Source organism: Priapulus caudatus, unplaced genomic scaffold, assembly GCF_000485595.1.
Source record: "Priapulus caudatus unplaced genomic scaffold, Priapulus_caudatus-5.0.1 Scaffold63, whole genome shotgun sequence".
NCBI lineage: Eukaryota > Metazoa > Priapulida > Priapulimorpha > Priapulimorphida > Priapulidae > Priapulus > Priapulus caudatus.
Window position 1 is genome coordinate 190,746 of NW_014577124.1, and position 16,665 is coordinate 207,410.

The 16,665-nt window shown below is 43.3% G+C and overlaps 1 protein-coding gene across 5 annotated transcripts in view; it reads left to right on the top strand.

The window, feature by feature from the left end:
- Positions 1 to 14,004, top strand: part of LOC106821195 (guanine nucleotide exchange factor DBS-like) — a 108,775-nt gene extending 94,771 nt beyond the window's left edge. For all 5 annotated transcript variants that reach the window (XM_014825891.1, XM_014825892.1, XM_014825893.1 and 2 more), the window contains 15 exons: positions 557 to 763; positions 1,819 to 2,037; positions 3,316 to 3,434; positions 3,709 to 3,775; positions 4,505 to 4,620; positions 5,367 to 5,436; positions 5,715 to 5,813; positions 6,153 to 6,245; positions 7,322 to 7,447; positions 7,972 to 8,178; positions 8,860 to 9,040; positions 9,190 to 9,301; positions 9,598 to 9,820; positions 10,432 to 10,645; positions 11,034 to 14,004. In XM_014825891.1, coding sequence (XP_014681377.1) covers positions 557 to 763; positions 1,819 to 2,037; positions 3,316 to 3,434; positions 3,709 to 3,775; positions 4,505 to 4,620; positions 5,367 to 5,436; positions 5,715 to 5,813; positions 6,153 to 6,245; positions 7,322 to 7,447; positions 7,972 to 8,178; positions 8,860 to 9,040; positions 9,190 to 9,301; positions 9,598 to 9,820; positions 10,432 to 10,645; positions 11,034 to 11,116 — 2,136 coding nt within the window. In that variant the 3' untranslated portion in view covers positions 11,117 to 14,004. The remainder of the gene's footprint in view (positions 1 to 556; positions 764 to 1,818; positions 2,038 to 3,315; positions 3,435 to 3,708; positions 3,776 to 4,504; positions 4,621 to 5,366; positions 5,437 to 5,714; positions 5,814 to 6,152; positions 6,246 to 7,321; positions 7,448 to 7,971; positions 8,179 to 8,859; positions 9,041 to 9,189; positions 9,302 to 9,597; positions 9,821 to 10,431; positions 10,646 to 11,033) is intronic.
- The last annotated feature ends 2,661 nt before the right edge of the window (positions 14,005 to 16,665 follow it).

Genomic DNA, 16,665 nt, shown 5'->3' on the forward strand with positions numbered 1-16,665 from the left:
AGGTGGCGCTTTCCATCCATGACATAAGCTAACAAGTGGCGCTTTTCATCCATGATATATAAGTTAACAGGTGGCGCTCTCTATCCGTGATATATCAGCCAACAGGTGGCGCTTTCCATCCATGACATATGCTAACAAGTGGCGCTTTCCATCCATGACATAAGCTAACAGATGGCGCTCTCTATCTGTGTTGTATAAGGTCACGGGTGGCGCTCTCTATCCTTAATATTTAGGCTAACAAGTGGCGCTTTCCATCCATGACATAAGCTAACAGATGGCGCTCTCCATCTGTGTTGTATAAGGTCACAGGTGGCGCTCTCTATCTTTGATATTTAGGCTAACAAGTGGCGCTTTCCATCCATGACATAAGCTAACAGGTGGCGCGCTCTATCCGTGATATTTAGGCTAACAAGTCTCGCTCTATCTGCAGGCTAACAAGTGATGCTCTCCATCTATGATATAAGTTAACAGGTGGCTCTCTCTATATCTGCAGGCTAACAAGTGGTGCTCTCCATCTATGATATAAGTTAACAGGTGGCTCTCTCTATATCTGCAGGCTAACAAGTGGTGCACGCGTGGCATAGACCTGCTCGCGACGCAGCAGCTGGAGCGCTGCCACACGGCCGACGCGTGCGAGGTCGGCATACGACAGCTCGAAGAGTTCATGAACTCCGCCTACGACATCCGGCTGAACAACCCGAAGGAGTTCCACACGGTGTTCGAGAACATCGTCACGTCCGAGACGAAGGCGCTCGTGCAGCAGGTTTGTTCGACGCTTCGTGAACTTTCTTTGGTAAAAAATTCAATATGGTGTGAGCGCGCTGCGCCCATTTTGTTGTGTCGACAATCGCTGGGCAAATGTCGAGAGAAATGTCGTCGTAACAGTTGCCGTAATAACTTTGGTCTCTACGTTTTGATGAACACTTAAAGTTTAGAATCAACAAGAAAAGCGTAATTTTCTCGTTGGATTAGCATCGTAATATCGTCTGCGGAAGGAATATTAATCGTTTCTTGTGCAAGAGTTATAGAATTCGTCTCGGGATTAAATTCACAAATGCATACTTCCAACCATTTCTAATCCTGAACACATGCACAAACATTGTGTGCATGCATCTATTTGCTACTGACTACCGAGTTTCACCGAGGGCAGTCGTTTGGTACTATAAGCTGTTTAACATCACTAGAATATAAGCAACCACCAACCCTTGTGGGCCTAATAGACTAGAACAGCTTTACGGCACAAGGAATAATGCATTATGGCTATCTGTTCTGAAATTAGGAGATGCACTGCAGTGCGCATGCATAAATGCATGTTTCATGCATCTACTAGCTGTTAGCGAAAAAGCTTTAAATAGACCACACGATCACCTGGAGGTACTCCGATCCTCCAGGGATGAGAACTTTCCGCGGGTTCACCATTTTCTCGTTTATTTGTTGTTAAAATGATAATTTTGAATTCAGTATGAATCCGTGATGAAAATTTGAAGGAAGGGGGTAAAAAATCTGAAGCAGATGCATGGACTTGGCAGAGGACATGCCATGCTTGCAAACATATATTACAGATGATGAAAATTCCTCGGCTGCTTTTCAACAATTGGAATGTCCTCCAGAATGCTTTTGATTGCAGGATTTTCCACTGTGGGGGTTGAACAAACTTCGACAGGGGGTGTGCAGGTTCTCCCAGACCCTCTCCCTCAGCATACTCCCAGACTATCTTTACTGGAATGCCCCCAGACCCCCTCCCTCGAGTTTCGAAACGTCGGTTTCCTCTCTCAGCGATTCTCACGTGTCTGCGCGGCGTCCCTCCCGTGTCTACAGGTGTTGAAGAGGATCGAGGACGTGCAGGTGATGCTGGAGAAGAGGAAGAGAAGCCTGAAGAAGGTCGTCGAGCGGCCGACGCGCGCCGTCCAGCCCGTCATGCCTGAGCCCGCCGCCGCTGCGCCCGTCCACGAGCCACGCGGCCGCCAGGGGGCGACGCCCGCCGATGGCGAGGTGAAGCGGCGGTGGCACGGTAAAAAGTCGCGCAACCACCCGAAGGTATGATGGGGTCGAAGGTCACGCGGGTGGGCGGTTCTCCTCGCATGACATACGCACGGGATTCGTAGCTTGAGCTAGTGCTTGTAGTGTCTGCTGGGTTGACGTTTTGGTTTGGAATTTTGATTGCGCGCGGATTAGATGTAGATCTTTCCTTTTGAATCTTGAGGGATTGTCCTATGGTTGGCATGCAGATTAGAACATATCAGGAGTGATTAATAATAGATTATCGATCATAGATTATAGATTATTATCTATTATAGATCATCTATTATTATTCACTACTTAACATATAGACCTTGCGTTATGAAATGTGCTGTGCCTCCCTCTTTATGTGGTTTAGTGCAGTTTTCATATATTACCATTAGCCTGCATATGTACGTGTATACACTTGGTGAACTATTCATTTTATATATTTGGTGACTAACATCTGGCTAACTTTAACTGTTAGTCACCCTGTATTAACCTCTGCATGTAGATTTGATTATAATCTGGTTAATTAATCTAACAAATGAACTAATTATACTTGCATGTACTGATCTGCACTACAGTTTGATGCATGATGTGGTTTTTGCACGTGCATATGCATGTCACTGTTTCTCTTTTACAATCTCGCCTGAATAAACATACTCATGTATGAATAACGATTTGTAATTTATTTTTTATTACGGCTTATTGGTATATATATGCTTCTACATGTTATACTAATTCTTCATTTTGCTATATAAAAACACTCAACACAAGTGCAGTCAATGTTTAGGTTACTGCAGGTTTGCTGTCACCGATGCGTTGTATGCCACAATAAATGCATGAAGCTAATATGTAGTTCTTTTATGTGACGTTCAAATATTAGTTGCACACTAACAGTAACAATGCAGCATGGATCAATGTAACCTATATACACCTCACATAAACCGTATGTAAAGCTTGTTACAGTATGCTTATAATCGATCGAACGAGAGAACGTTGTGGCACAAAGGGCTTTGAAGGAGTGGTACGCATTCAGTGTGTTATATTTTGGCACGTTTCGCGGAAACCGTACATAATATAGCGGCCGCGAACATGAATGGCGGCAAGTCAAAACTCCAGCTTTCATCTGGAAATCGTACGGGTCTTGCAATGCCACCTGGTGAGCATCATGGTTTCTGCTATACATAGGTTCATGGTATATAATCTATATACCACATATATATATATATATATATATATATATGAGCCTTTATAGTTGACCTGCTTCCAAATTGTTGAGGAAATGCTCTTATAATAGCTTGCGATCTCCAGATGCAGATTGAGGTCGTACGCAGGTCAGCGGGATCCGACGACAGCGGGTTTGTGCCGGAAGCGGAATCAGAGAATTCCTCCACGACGAGTGAAACGGACAGCTTGCATGCCAAACGAGGGTAAGCGTACCTACACTGCCGAGCACTGACCATGTGTTAATATTTCTTATGATAGATATTAACACTGCATAACACTGCACAAAATTTACTAATTTAAAGTTATTAGGATATGTGCTGGAAAATCGTGGTTATCGTAGCTTTTTAATTTTGTGTACGATAGACCTTTAGTGTTACTGCATGATATAGCTTAACGTGCGTACCTGTATTTTATTATATCAAAACTGGAGGAATATGATTATGATTATAATTCAGTTCTTATACCTGCTTTCCACAGGCTTGTGATGAGGGAGCTGTTTGAGACAGAAAGAGCATATGTTGCTGAGCTGAAAAGCATCATTGAGGTAGGTCATGAAAATGCAAACCTACATATATATATATAGAGAGAGAGAGAGGGGGGGTGGATGGATGTATGACATATGCGTCTAAACAGAGGAATTGCTCCGACCTGTGATTGGAGGATAAATATAGACCCCGCCCACTCCCGCCGCATACGCTATGCTATGACCGGTAGGAACGTGTACTAACTATCATATGGAGCGAACGATTTAAGTTACATTTCTATAAATTCTAGCTATTATAGACACATGTCTTAGCCTTAATCTCTGTGAATTTTGAGTCTATTAAAGCACGATTAGTCTAATTAATTAGCAAATATGCACGCGCGGCTATGACCGGTGAAACGAAACGTCACGAATTCTATTTTTATCCTCCAAAAATGGAAAAGTGGGCGGGTTTATTTTTATCCTCCAATCACAGGTCGGAGCAATTCCTCTGTTTAGACGCATGTGATGTATGGGTGGATAGATATAGATAGACAGAAAAGATCATGCTGATGTCTTCTAAAATATTATGTATACTGGTGTTCATGGTTTGCTTTGAAGCTTTTCTTTTATGCTATATTGACAGGAGTACATGAATTAGAGCTTGTCTAATTCATTTACTCGCAGTATATCATATAATCGTTGCTATATCATATATCAATTACATAATATGCAATTATATAATATGAATAACTAGTGCTACTTATATGTTCGCTACTATATGGAGCGTTTTCGTCTGTGTGCGTGTAGGGATATGTACAGCAGATGGAGAATCCAGAGTGGCAGGACCTCATCCCTGTGTCACTGATAGGCAAGGCAGAGACCTTGTTCGGAAACCTGGAGGAACTCTACCAGTTCCACAACGAGTATGTTAGCTACGTCCAGCCACGAGCCATCACCTGACGAAATGTCATCTGTCAAATGGATTTACATGTGTCATATCTTTAGTTCATCGCCATATCGGGGGATATGGCATGCGTGTTCAACTGATGAAGTGTAAAATAGCATATTTTTTAATGTTTTTGGGAGGACATATGGGCCAATTGGCCCAGGCTAAATTTACATGCTGTGTAGTTATATCATACAAAATCATGTTGCGGGAATGTAGTGCCAACAGAGCCATTCGTCCACATATTTACTTGTGCTGTATTGTTGAATTGTGAGCCGCCAGTGTTCGGTGCACATTTGTGGCAGCATGTCTACCCTACCGTAGCTCATAGGGTCTATGTCCCCCAGGGTACTGCCGGAACGTACCCTGGGTACGGTCCGGTATACCGGAACGTACCCTGATAACTATCTAGCTGATATGGTTAGGGTTAGGGAGTAGGCGTAGGCGACTCCCTAGACTCGTTAGTGGAGTAGACGAGGTACGGTCCGGCATATTAGATAGTAGTATTTAGTACCAGGGTACGTTCCGGTATACAGGACCGTACCCAGGGTACGTTCCGGCAGTACCCTGGGGGACATAGACCCTATCAGCCCTACTGTAGCTAGGCTCCGTGTACCGTGCACCTGCCACGCACGAGCTTTTGCGAATTGTCGAGAGCTCATCAGATTGTGTAGATTCGCTGTGTCGTTGCAACATGATGATTGATGACTGTGTACGTTGCAGTGTGTTTCTGAAAGACCTGGAGCAATGTGTGAGCAATCCTTCACTGGTTGGTCAGTGCTTTGTTGCCAGGGTGAGTGCTGGCTCTGCATGACCAGAATTCTGACTCTCTCAAGTAATCTGTGCCAGAATATTGTGCTGTTTACAGTGATTAGATATAAACGCATTAATCTCATTTGTTAACAGTGTTATAATACCCCAACTAAGAATAAAAAGTGCATTTTTATCCAAAAATTGGCTAAGTAGTATCTTCATGTTATAAAGTCTTGAGATTAAACCATTTACGGTCAGTGATGAATATAAAACCTGTAGATGATTAACACACACATCTGTATTTTTTTCCCAATATAGAAAGAAGATTTCCACGATCGATACAGCGTCTACTGTCAGAATAAACTCTACTCAGAAACACTGCGAAGAAAATGTGGGGACAACAATGCATTCTTCAAGGTAGGGTAGCGATTCATGTTACGATCTGGCGATCATGTTGGTCCAGGTCTACTCCGATAAATAATTTTTTATTTGTTTTGCTCAGGCGTGAGTTTCATTTGATTAGTAATGAAAGATAATATTTTATGCATATATGTCTTCCCCATCCTGTAATGTAATTATTGGTTCACAGTGATTAGAATTGCATCAGTTAGTATATACTCGTATATTATTATGTGTTCTTGGGGGCTGATTTATAAAGAGAGCTTACGTCCGTGGAGCAAATTTAGAGAAAGAGCTATACCTATATCTTTGGGAGTGTGTATCCTTTTCCAATGAATACGTTTCTTATGTTTATAGGAGTGTCAGAAGAGATTGGGTCATCGACTGCCACTCGGTGCATATCTACTCAAACCGGTGCAGAGAATCACAAAGTACCAGTTGCTATTGAAGGTGAGCATCGCCAGGTTTTTGCCTGAAAGGGGTGAAGTCCTGGCACGCATCTGTTTCTACAGCACTGATCGAACTCTCCCATGAAGGAATAGTTATGTGATTCTTGTTCATCGTCAGTGTTTGCTGGTGTTCTGAATACGTACACTGGATAGTGCGAGAATGTATGAATGAAATCTGGCAAATGGATTTACATGTGTCATATCTTTAGTTCATCGCCATATCGGGGGATATGGCATGCGTGTTCAACTGATGAAGTGTAAAATAGCATATTTTTTAATGTTTTTGGGAGGACATGGGCCAATTGGCCCAGGCTAAATTAACATGCTGTGTAGTTATATCATGCAAAACCATGTTGCGAGAATGTAGTGCCAAGAGAGCCATTCGTCCACATATTTACTTGTGCTGTATTGTTGAATTGTGCGCCGCCAGTGTTTGGTGCACATTTGTGGCAGCATGTCTGCCCTACTGTAGCTCATAGGGTCTATGTCCCCCAGGGTACTGCCGGAACGTACCCTGGTAACTATCTAGCTGATATGGTTAGGGTTAGGGATAGGGTTAGAGTTAGGGTTAGGGAGTAGGTGTAGGCGACTCCCTAGACTCATTAGTGGAGTAGGCGAGGTACGGTCCGGCATATTAGATAGTAGTATTTAGTACCAGGGTACGTTCCGGTATACCGTAATTATAATTACACTGGATAGTGCGAGAATGTATGAATGCAATTCTGTCAGCAGACTATAATCCTTGAGAGTGTTATATCCTCACTGTAAAGTCTAGATTGGCGAAACAAAACATTCTGTCTGTTTTGGGATTTTTGTGTGTGTGTGGGGTTTTTAATGTTTTTATGGGTGTGATGTCATATATATTATGTCCATTGACATATAAAAAGTCAATGTTCTGTCATTTTGATATACTTGTAGATCACAAACGCATCTATTTAGTGGTAGTTCAATACAGGATATCCACAATCTGTACCTATTTCAAACATGCAATAAAACGTGATGCAGAATCCGCAGTGTTCGAATCTGTGACGAGTGTGTAAGCATTTAATAGTCGTTGTCCTCTCCGCAACATTTCAGGAGATGTTGCGGTACACAGACAACGAGGATGGCAACTGTGACATTCAGGAGGCTCTACATGCGATGCTAGGAGTCCTCAAATATGTCAATGACATCATGCATCAGGCAGCCATCACCGGATTCTGCGTATGTGTGCAAATAATGCCGATTACATGACTGTTCACACTAGCAATGAACATGTCACCTTCTCTGTCACACAATTATTTAGCAGTATCCTGTCTAAAATACTATTACAATAATAGTTCATCATGATATTATAGATTGATGTTTTTGATTCGTTAATAATCTACATAGTTTAGCTGAATAATGCACAGATAGATGAACGGTTAATAAAATTAGGCATGCGAACAAAATGCAATACAAAAGCTACACTGCCTATAGCTTGTATTTCTGACACATACCATATGAGATTGGTGCAGATGTGCATGTGAACAAATCGAGACATCGCTCTTATAGTATATTTGCTCTTTATATTTATAGTTGTATATTATATCTGACTTCATCTCAATATTTCAGCATCAGATCAGAGCAAATCGATTGCGGTTGTTCTAGCCGTAAACCGCTTCGGTTATCGTTCAGTTTATTCATTTATCTAGTTGTAAATGCTTCAGTTGTCAGCGTGTGTGACATCTTCTCTCTTCATTCTGCAGGGGAATCTGTCGGAGTTGGGGCGGCTGCTGATGCAGGCCTCGTTCAACATCTGGACGGAGCACAAGAAGGACCGCATCAGTGCGCTGCGCTTCAAGCCGATGCTGCGGCACATGTTCCTCTACGAGAACGCGATCCTGTTCTGTAAGAAGCGCGAGGGGCTGCGTGACGCACAGAAGTCTGGCTACTGCTTCAAGCACGCTATGGAGGTGAGTCTTACACACCGCGTCGTCGCACGGATCGCGAATCTGCGACCCTGGGACCTGTTGACGTCAGGAACATAATTAATGTATGAATAGTTATGTGTCTGAAATATTGTAGCTTTTGCGTGCTACTTCACGTCAGAGGCAATGGCTTTGTAGACCTAAGATAGTCATGGGTATTTTTGATGTTTCTGAAATTGTGTGAACTCGTATCTGCTGTTGAGGTGGATTCAAGCAAAGCAAATGTGGTAGCTGGTGCGGGAATCATACAAATCATTGCTTCGTGCTATTGTTGTGAAACAGCCTGTGTTGGGTCACAACTGACTTACAGTTACACAGTTTGTTTGATCAGTGTAATTCAGATCTGTACCAAAGAAACATGTCTTAGTTCATCGAATTTTCCATCAGGCGATTAATGGCCTGTAAGGCTGAATTTAAATGATGCTATATGACATTAGTATTCAACTAAAGTGCAAGTACGTGTATAAATTTGTATGATCTTGTTTACACTTTTAGCCTTGGGGTCCAGCATCATGTATGAAATTTTACAACTAGATAACATGAAGGCGGTTGTTATTTCAGACGTTGTGCTTAAAACATTCATTGTAGATTCATTCACAATTATATACCCGTCTGAAAACCCACGGCTTTCGTGGCCCGTTTCACACATATAGTTTCTTTTTCTAGATGTCTGAGATTGGCCTGACTGAGAACTTCAAGGGTGACAAGGGAGACAAGAGCAAGTTTGAGGTGTGGACGCACAACAGAGCCGAGGTTTACACCATCCAGGCAGACACTGCAGAGATTAAGGAGGTGTGGGTGACTGAAATAAAGAATCTCCTCCTACGCCAATTCAATGCCATTAAAGGTATGTATAGTTTTCATTTTTTTACTGAAAGTATTATTATACACAAAGCTTGGAGCTTGACCGTTTCTTATTCATTAATGACAGTACATTACATATAATGCCCAGTAGTTAAAGAGGCGGTTTCCTTGACCTTCTGTGTTGTCATGCAGGTGAAGCAGCCATGCAGCATGTCCAGAAAAAGGCAGAGGGAGCCACGCTGCACAGCAGCTCTAGCATCGGACAGAAGCTGTCTGACTCCGGCCATCGTCAGGCGAACCATCGGTAATTACACAAATGCTTAACAGCAACACAGAGCAACAGCAACAAGCAATAAATGCTTAACAGCAACATAAAGCAACAGCAACAAGCAACAAATGCTTAACAGCTACACAGAGCAACAGCAACAAGAAACAAATGCTTAATCGCTAGCAAATGCGTCAACAGGTTACGTTGCACACATGGTCATACAGTCTAGATCTCGTATCTATCTGGTAGATCAATTTCTAATTCAAATATTGTTGATAGCATACAATCGAGGACTTTGGCTGCCATTAACGTTACGCGTGGTTTTCCTGCAGCTTGCTGACGAAGGCGAAGACCTGGGGTCACCTTCAGCGACCCGCAAACCCATTCCTCACCCTCGGCGTCGGCAACATGGCGGCGAGCGAGGCGCCAACAATGCCGGCCTTCCTCAACGAGGACGAGACCGAGGAGGATGAGGGCTGGAGCACCGACGACCACTCGGGGAACTCGGACGAGCCAGAGCCGCAGTGTCTGTCGAACAGGAGCTCGCAGGGCGAGGTAAGGCGACGACGGGGGGAGACAGGGGGGGTTGGCCAGGGACGCAGTTTGACCTGTCATCATTGTCATAATTGAACAGGAACAAGGGGTGGCATTGGCCCGGGATGCGGTTTCGCGAGAATTTACCTTTCAGGATGGATGGGGCGGGTTATGGGAAGCTGTAGTGTGTCACCAATCAGACGAAATGTGTGTCGAGATAGGACGTTCTAAAAAGTATTGCTTAGTGACGAATTGTTGCAGAGTTGGCATTCTGTCGACTGTTGTTACACGCTTGCATGATAACATCAAACAACAGCTGTGGTGATAGAATACTTATAATCAATTCTGATATCCAGCGAAATAGTCGAGCAATTAACACTTACACAATTATCTAATCACAATCTTATCTACATAATGATCTAATCCCAAACGTGAACTATGTTTGGTACTTTCCAAGTAGCCGATCACAAATGTAGGTAACGTCAGTAAACTTTTACCTAACACCTGTCATTGTCACTGTGATTTTTACGCTAAATGCCATGATCAGTCGTCGTCATCGCTGCAGTGTGCCTTAAGCTCGAAAGACCAGTGTTCAGTTCTTACAGCGCGCGTACTCACTCTTGTCTGCACAGAGCCTGCCGCTGTACGTCGCACTGGCTGACTACATGGCGATCGACTTTGGAGAGCTTTCAATGACGGAGGGCGAGATGGTGGAAGTGGTCAAGCTGAGCGAAGATGGCTGGTGGTTTGTGAGGTCGCTGGCGGGTCAGTCGGGCTGGGCGCCAGGCAGCTATCTTGAGCCGGTCAACAAGCGGCATTCTCGCACGAGCACGGGGAGTAGTATCGGTAAGCTATACCCGTGACCAAGCGACGGCGGGTCACTGACAGAAGCTTTGTAAGAGATGGTGTGATTTCTGGAACATGATCACTGGTGTCATTTACCATTGCTTACACTTAAATCCCTCCTAGTATTGCCTTTATTATTTTTAATACACTTATAGCGCCCTCCTAATAATCTTAGGACAACGAAATAGATTTCATATCGAAAGAGAAAATGTGGAACTTTAGAGCAGACGTCATTGAAATTGAGTGGTACCTATTGCTCTGATCTTTAGCTGTGCACCTGCCATGTCTTAAAATTGCTTCGCCACGATCGAGTTTTAGATCTATTTTATTGATGCAGTTTCTCCATTCTTTCGGTTGGAATAATGATGTCTTTCCTAATTGCATTTAGATTCTGGAGGAGACAGCCTGTTGAAGTTGTGTCCCGGAGCAGCAGCTAACGTCGGAGTTGCTGGCCAGCGGACATCTTTGTAGCGTGGCGTGTGGACGCAGAAATGACAATTCATCGACCAATATTTATGGCACAATTTATAGTGCACGAAAAAGCGTTGAAGGCAATCCACGGATTAAATTCATACATAGACTGGTTATATAAGTCGTTGTTAATCAATCCTTATGGAGTCAGCCTCCTACGTAGAACGACCGGTGCATCTGTAACTCAAGAGTCTGTTGATTTATAGATGGTGTCATAGTGACCATTCCCAAGCTATAGGTTGCACTTGTGTCTTCGTTGTTGAGCTCAACAATTCACGTTTGAGCTTACAAGTTAAAACAGTCGCTTGCTGTGTGTCATTATATCAGTTCAGTATGAATTTCTAGCGTGATGAATGAACTTCATGGTAGGCGGGAGTATCGATCATTACAACACGCGGTGAAGCTACTGATATTGTTGTGTTAACCCTTTGCTTTAGCCATTTAGGTTTCGTTGAAATGTACTGGTTGGAGATTTGTCTTCAAACGAGTGCGTGCTATTACGAAAGAATCTACGTCTAATATACCGAATGTCATGTGCCGTATGTTATATGCATGCTACTAACCTCTGGGTTAGGGTATAATATAAAAGGAATAAATAGCCTGGAATAGATGTAGATGTAATATGTAGGCAGACGAAATTATATCTGGTACGCAGGCTTGTGAATAACTGCGCGTGTAGTGAGTGCACAGCATGAATGCAGGCATAGCAGAGCTGATCATGATGTTGCAACCTGTTGCAGCAAATGTTGATAATGATGGTGATGATGGCGATGATGATGATGATGATGATGATGATGATGACACTCCGAAAGGCAGCTGTTCCTACTAGTTAACTTTTGTAAGCTGCTATTTGCGTTAAAGATGTGAATTTAACTGAGTGAGCGCTGAATTGCAGAAGATTTTGGAATGAGAATGGATTTCCTAGAGGTAGGGGCCAAAATTTTATATAGAGACTTTTCTTACTGGATTTCAAGGTCCCCATTTATATAACGGTGCCATCTGAATGTGTTTTTAATTCGTGACTGGCACTGTTATGTAAGTTACCAGTAAACTATTTTGTTTAATCTTTAGCGTCTTCAAATACATGATAGTTCTAACTACTTTGTAAAACAGAGGCCACTATTAGATGCTTGATGTAATGAAGCAGGTTGATGTGAACGTAAAATGTTAATGCAAGCTATGAAATGTTGCAATTTTATCGAATGACTATATGTGATAGTTTGATTGGATACTGGCGCCACGATGGTTTCCAGCATCAGAAGTGCTTGTATCGGCCCTGCTTGTCTATTCTCCGTTAAGCTGGGTGTACACTTGGAAAGTCGACGAATTGATCAACTTTTCAACGTTCTATCAACCTCTCTATCAGATGTTTTTACGTTATCGACCACGAGTCGGCAACACGAGGGACACACCTCCTGATTGCTGTTATCAGAGTGACTGCATGGCAAAAAGTTGATCAACTCGCTGACCATGTTCTAATTTCTCAACTAGTTGAGCACTAAACCTTTACATTTACACTGCCGACTTTCGGTCGATTAATTGAAAAATTTATCAACTCGTCAACTTTCTACAGAAAGTTGATAGTGTAAACCCAGCTTTACACGTACCTTGCGTGGTGTACGTACGTACGTGGTACGTGCTTACCGACCTTTGTAGCACGCTAACAATTAAAGCGACCGCACGTTTGAACGCGGTGAATTCACGTTCACTATATGTAGCACTAGCATTCAGATTTGTACCGTTTTCGACCGGGGAATACGTTATAGATATGCAGTCTCGTGTTCTCTTAGAAAACCTTTCGTGTTCTCTTGGAAAATCTAGAAATATTTGTGTGACGTAACGCGAACGATGTCCCTGAGATGTGTTGCACGCATGCGTTATATATATACACGCTATATGTAGATATAAGTTGACTCTGATCAGTCCGCATGAGATATGGCGTAGGCGAAAATCGCGTTTGTAAATATTGAGTTGCATCATGTACAGAGTGGCTGGGTGCTCGACGATTTGACTGGATATTGCGGAAGTTTGTTTATTGTTGTAGCTTCCAGGATACTCGACGTTAGCGTGGCTTGGCGCGTTATGATGTTTGCCATTTTAAATTATTCTATTTTATTTATGAACTCGTGAACATTTTTTACGCGTTATTTAAAGATGGCCACTTTTCGAGCACGTTTCTTTCGCAGTATTGCCAAGAGAGTTTTTAACATTTGTGGGAAACACAGTTGTATGTATATAATGTTATATAAATTGGCTAAGTTGGTTACGTGCTTCTAGAAGCATGCGGTCAGAACTGATGTATTGGAAGCTCATTGTAGGCCTATAATTCAGAGATGGCAATTATCTGCTGCGTTTGACACACGGCTATAACAATTATTTAAAGATCTGTGCTCCCCCATCCACAGAGCGGGTGCTAAATTTGCTCTATTCCCTATGCCGAGGCACCACCCACCCTGCTCATCCTTCCCGTTGTTTTCCCTTCTACTCTACTTTAGGTCGATCCCTAGCTCTTCGTATTTTGCTACTTAAACTGGTCTCTTCTCCTAAGCTCACCACCTATCTCTACCGCAAACCTGAATCTGACCTGAAGTTAAATTAGCAACGCACATAGTGAAATCTTTTGGCGGAAAAGAATTTCTGATTATCCATTTCCGGTAACATCGACGACCGAAATAATAGAAAGCTATTGCTGCGAACAACCGCATATTCATAGCGGTATTATACCCCTTTACCATGACGACAGCGATTGGTGTACATTTGGTGCTGTGCCGCACGTCTGCTATTGCCTGTAAATACCGCGCAGGTTCCTGAGTGAAATGCAGCTAATCACATACGGATGTATTATAATCATGTGATAAATATATACTACATATACGTATCATGATAAAGACTGATTATTGTTGTTGGTTCTGTCGTTGATTCATTCAAGATTACGATGAAGCAAAGCTCTATATTATAAAGACACACACGCAGGTACATTATATATATAATATACTATATAGCATACTAATAGTAATAGTATATAATATATAAACTCTCTCGCTCTCTTTCTTTCTCCACCGTACTGTTGTTGTCCTGTACAATGAGCGAGAGGGAGAGGAAGAAAGTAAGGGAGAGGGTGAAACCGACAGGGGCATGTGGAGGAGAACGAGGGGAGGATAAGATAAGATGAGGGAACGGGTGAAACGTAGAGAGTGTGATGGAGTGAAATAGCACCCGAAGGAATGAGAGAGATATCGCAAGAGAGAGAGGCATGGAAAGAGACAGTGCGTCTCTCTCTCTCTCTCTCCTCTATTTTATATAATATTTATATTTTATATATTATGTATTATTAGTACTAAAATATATATATTTATCTATTAGTATGTATATATCTGAGAAAGACAGGACGAGGATATATATATATAATGGTATTACCGGTATATAGTATGACGTATCCCGCAAGCTTCGACGCTTCTTCTGCAATCGAGATGTAATAAATTTAGGGTTAGAGCTGAGACTGCCGATGGTAAGCGGTATGATAGTACTAGGGATAGGAAATGAAATAGGAGGGGCAGATCTCTTTTCCCGAGCCCTTTCTCTCTCTCTCTCTCTCTCTGTCTCTGTCTCTCTTTCTCTCTCTCTCTCCCGTCTCTCTCTCTCGCTCTCTCCTCTCTCCAATCTCGGCGCCCTCGATTGCCCCTCGTCTACTGTCTCTCTCTGCGTCGTCTCTCTCTCCCCGGTCGCTCGGCCTTCTACTCTCATCGTCAATTCCTTCCTCATGTCCCCCTTGCTTTCCTCTCCCTCTGGCTCTCTGCCTGTGTGCTTCCGCGTGTCGTTGCCTATTCTCCCATTCCCCGTCCTCTCACTCTAGCACCTTTTACTGCTCTCTTCCCCTCCCTATGCACTTATGGCCGTCTATTTCATTTCCCCTCTCTCTCGTGCTCGCACTTACGCGCTCTGCTGCTCCTGGTCTGCACCTCACCTCTGCGAGACCCTCTGCTCGTCCGGCCCTCGCACCAGCCCCCGCTGTGTCGGCGCGCTCTTCTCTCTCTTCTCCTCTCTCTCTCTCATTCTAGCGTCTCTCTCTCTCTCTCATTCCCTCGCTTCCTCTCTCTCTCGCTCTCTCTCTTCTTCCCTTCACCTCTTGTTGTTGGTCATTCTTGTTGTTCTTCCTTCCTCCCCTCTCGCGATTGGTATCGCCCACGGCATCAGTTGCACTGTGAAAAGTTAGCAAGACAAATGGCTGGTTTTCAGCCTCAACATTTTCACCCCCAAAGCACAAAATGTGGATATACGGCTATAATACGCGTTTTTACGGTCACACAAACATACATACACACACGCAACCGGCGCGCAACACGCGGCATGGTTGCACGCACGCGTGCGCGATTATTATAGGCGTAAATTCAAATTTTGTGGCTCTTCGGGGAGTGAAAAAGTTTCAGCTGAAATACGGTTCATTGGCATGCAAACTTTTCAACCTGCGAGTGATGCCGTGGAACGATACTAATCCGCGAGAGGGAGTAAGGAAGTGAGCATTCACAAAAAAAACGGAAAAAGGCGAGTATATAATATATATAATATATATATATATTATATATACATATGTGTATATATAGTATATATATATAATATAATATATAATATATATATAGTAATAATATATATAATATATATATACATATGTGTATATTATATTATATGTATATATATAATATATATATATATATATATATAATATATTATAGCGCCCAGAAGAGAGAAAAATGCGAGCGAGAGATGCACGCAGTAGAGCCAAGAAGAGAGAGAGAGAGAGCAGGGACGAGAGTGTCATGTGTTGTGTTGCGCGTGACGTGCGTGCGTGCTGCGTTGCGTCGCAGTCATGCGTGTTGCGTGTGCGCGCGTGAAGAAAATATGCGAAGAGAGAGAGAGAGACAGAGGAGGCGGGAAACGAGTGAGTGTGTGCATGTGTGCGCGCGTGCGTGCGTGCTGCGTGCGTGCGTGCGCGCATAGAGAGAAATATTGACGAGAGAGAGAGACAGAGAGAAGAAGAGAGATGCGTGTGTGTGTGTGTGTGTGTGTTGTGAGAGAGATAGAGTGCGTGTGTGTGTGTGTGTGTGAGAAGAGAGAGAGAGTGTGTGTGTGCGTTGGTGTGTGTGTGGTTGTGTGTGTGTGTGTGTGAGAGAGAGAGAGAAGAAAGAGAGAGAGGGTGAGAGTCACGGAGAGGAAGGGTGGAGCGAGAAATTGCTGAGAGAAGTAACTACATGTGAAGGATTTGTGCACCCGTGCCTGTGAGTTGTGCGTACGTGCGTTTGTCTGCGTGGTGTGACTGCGCATGCGTTGTGCACATCTCCGTCTGCATTCTTCCCTCCCCGTCCTCCCTCTTTTCTCTCTCTTTCCTTCCTCCTCCCCCTCTCACTACCCTTCCCTCAGTATTTCCCTCCCCCATCGCGATAGTATCCGCCCACTGCATGAGTTGCACTGTGAAAAAGTAGCCAGACAAATGCTGGTTTTCAGCCTCATCTTTTTCACCCCCAAAGCACAAAATGTGGATATACGGCTATAAT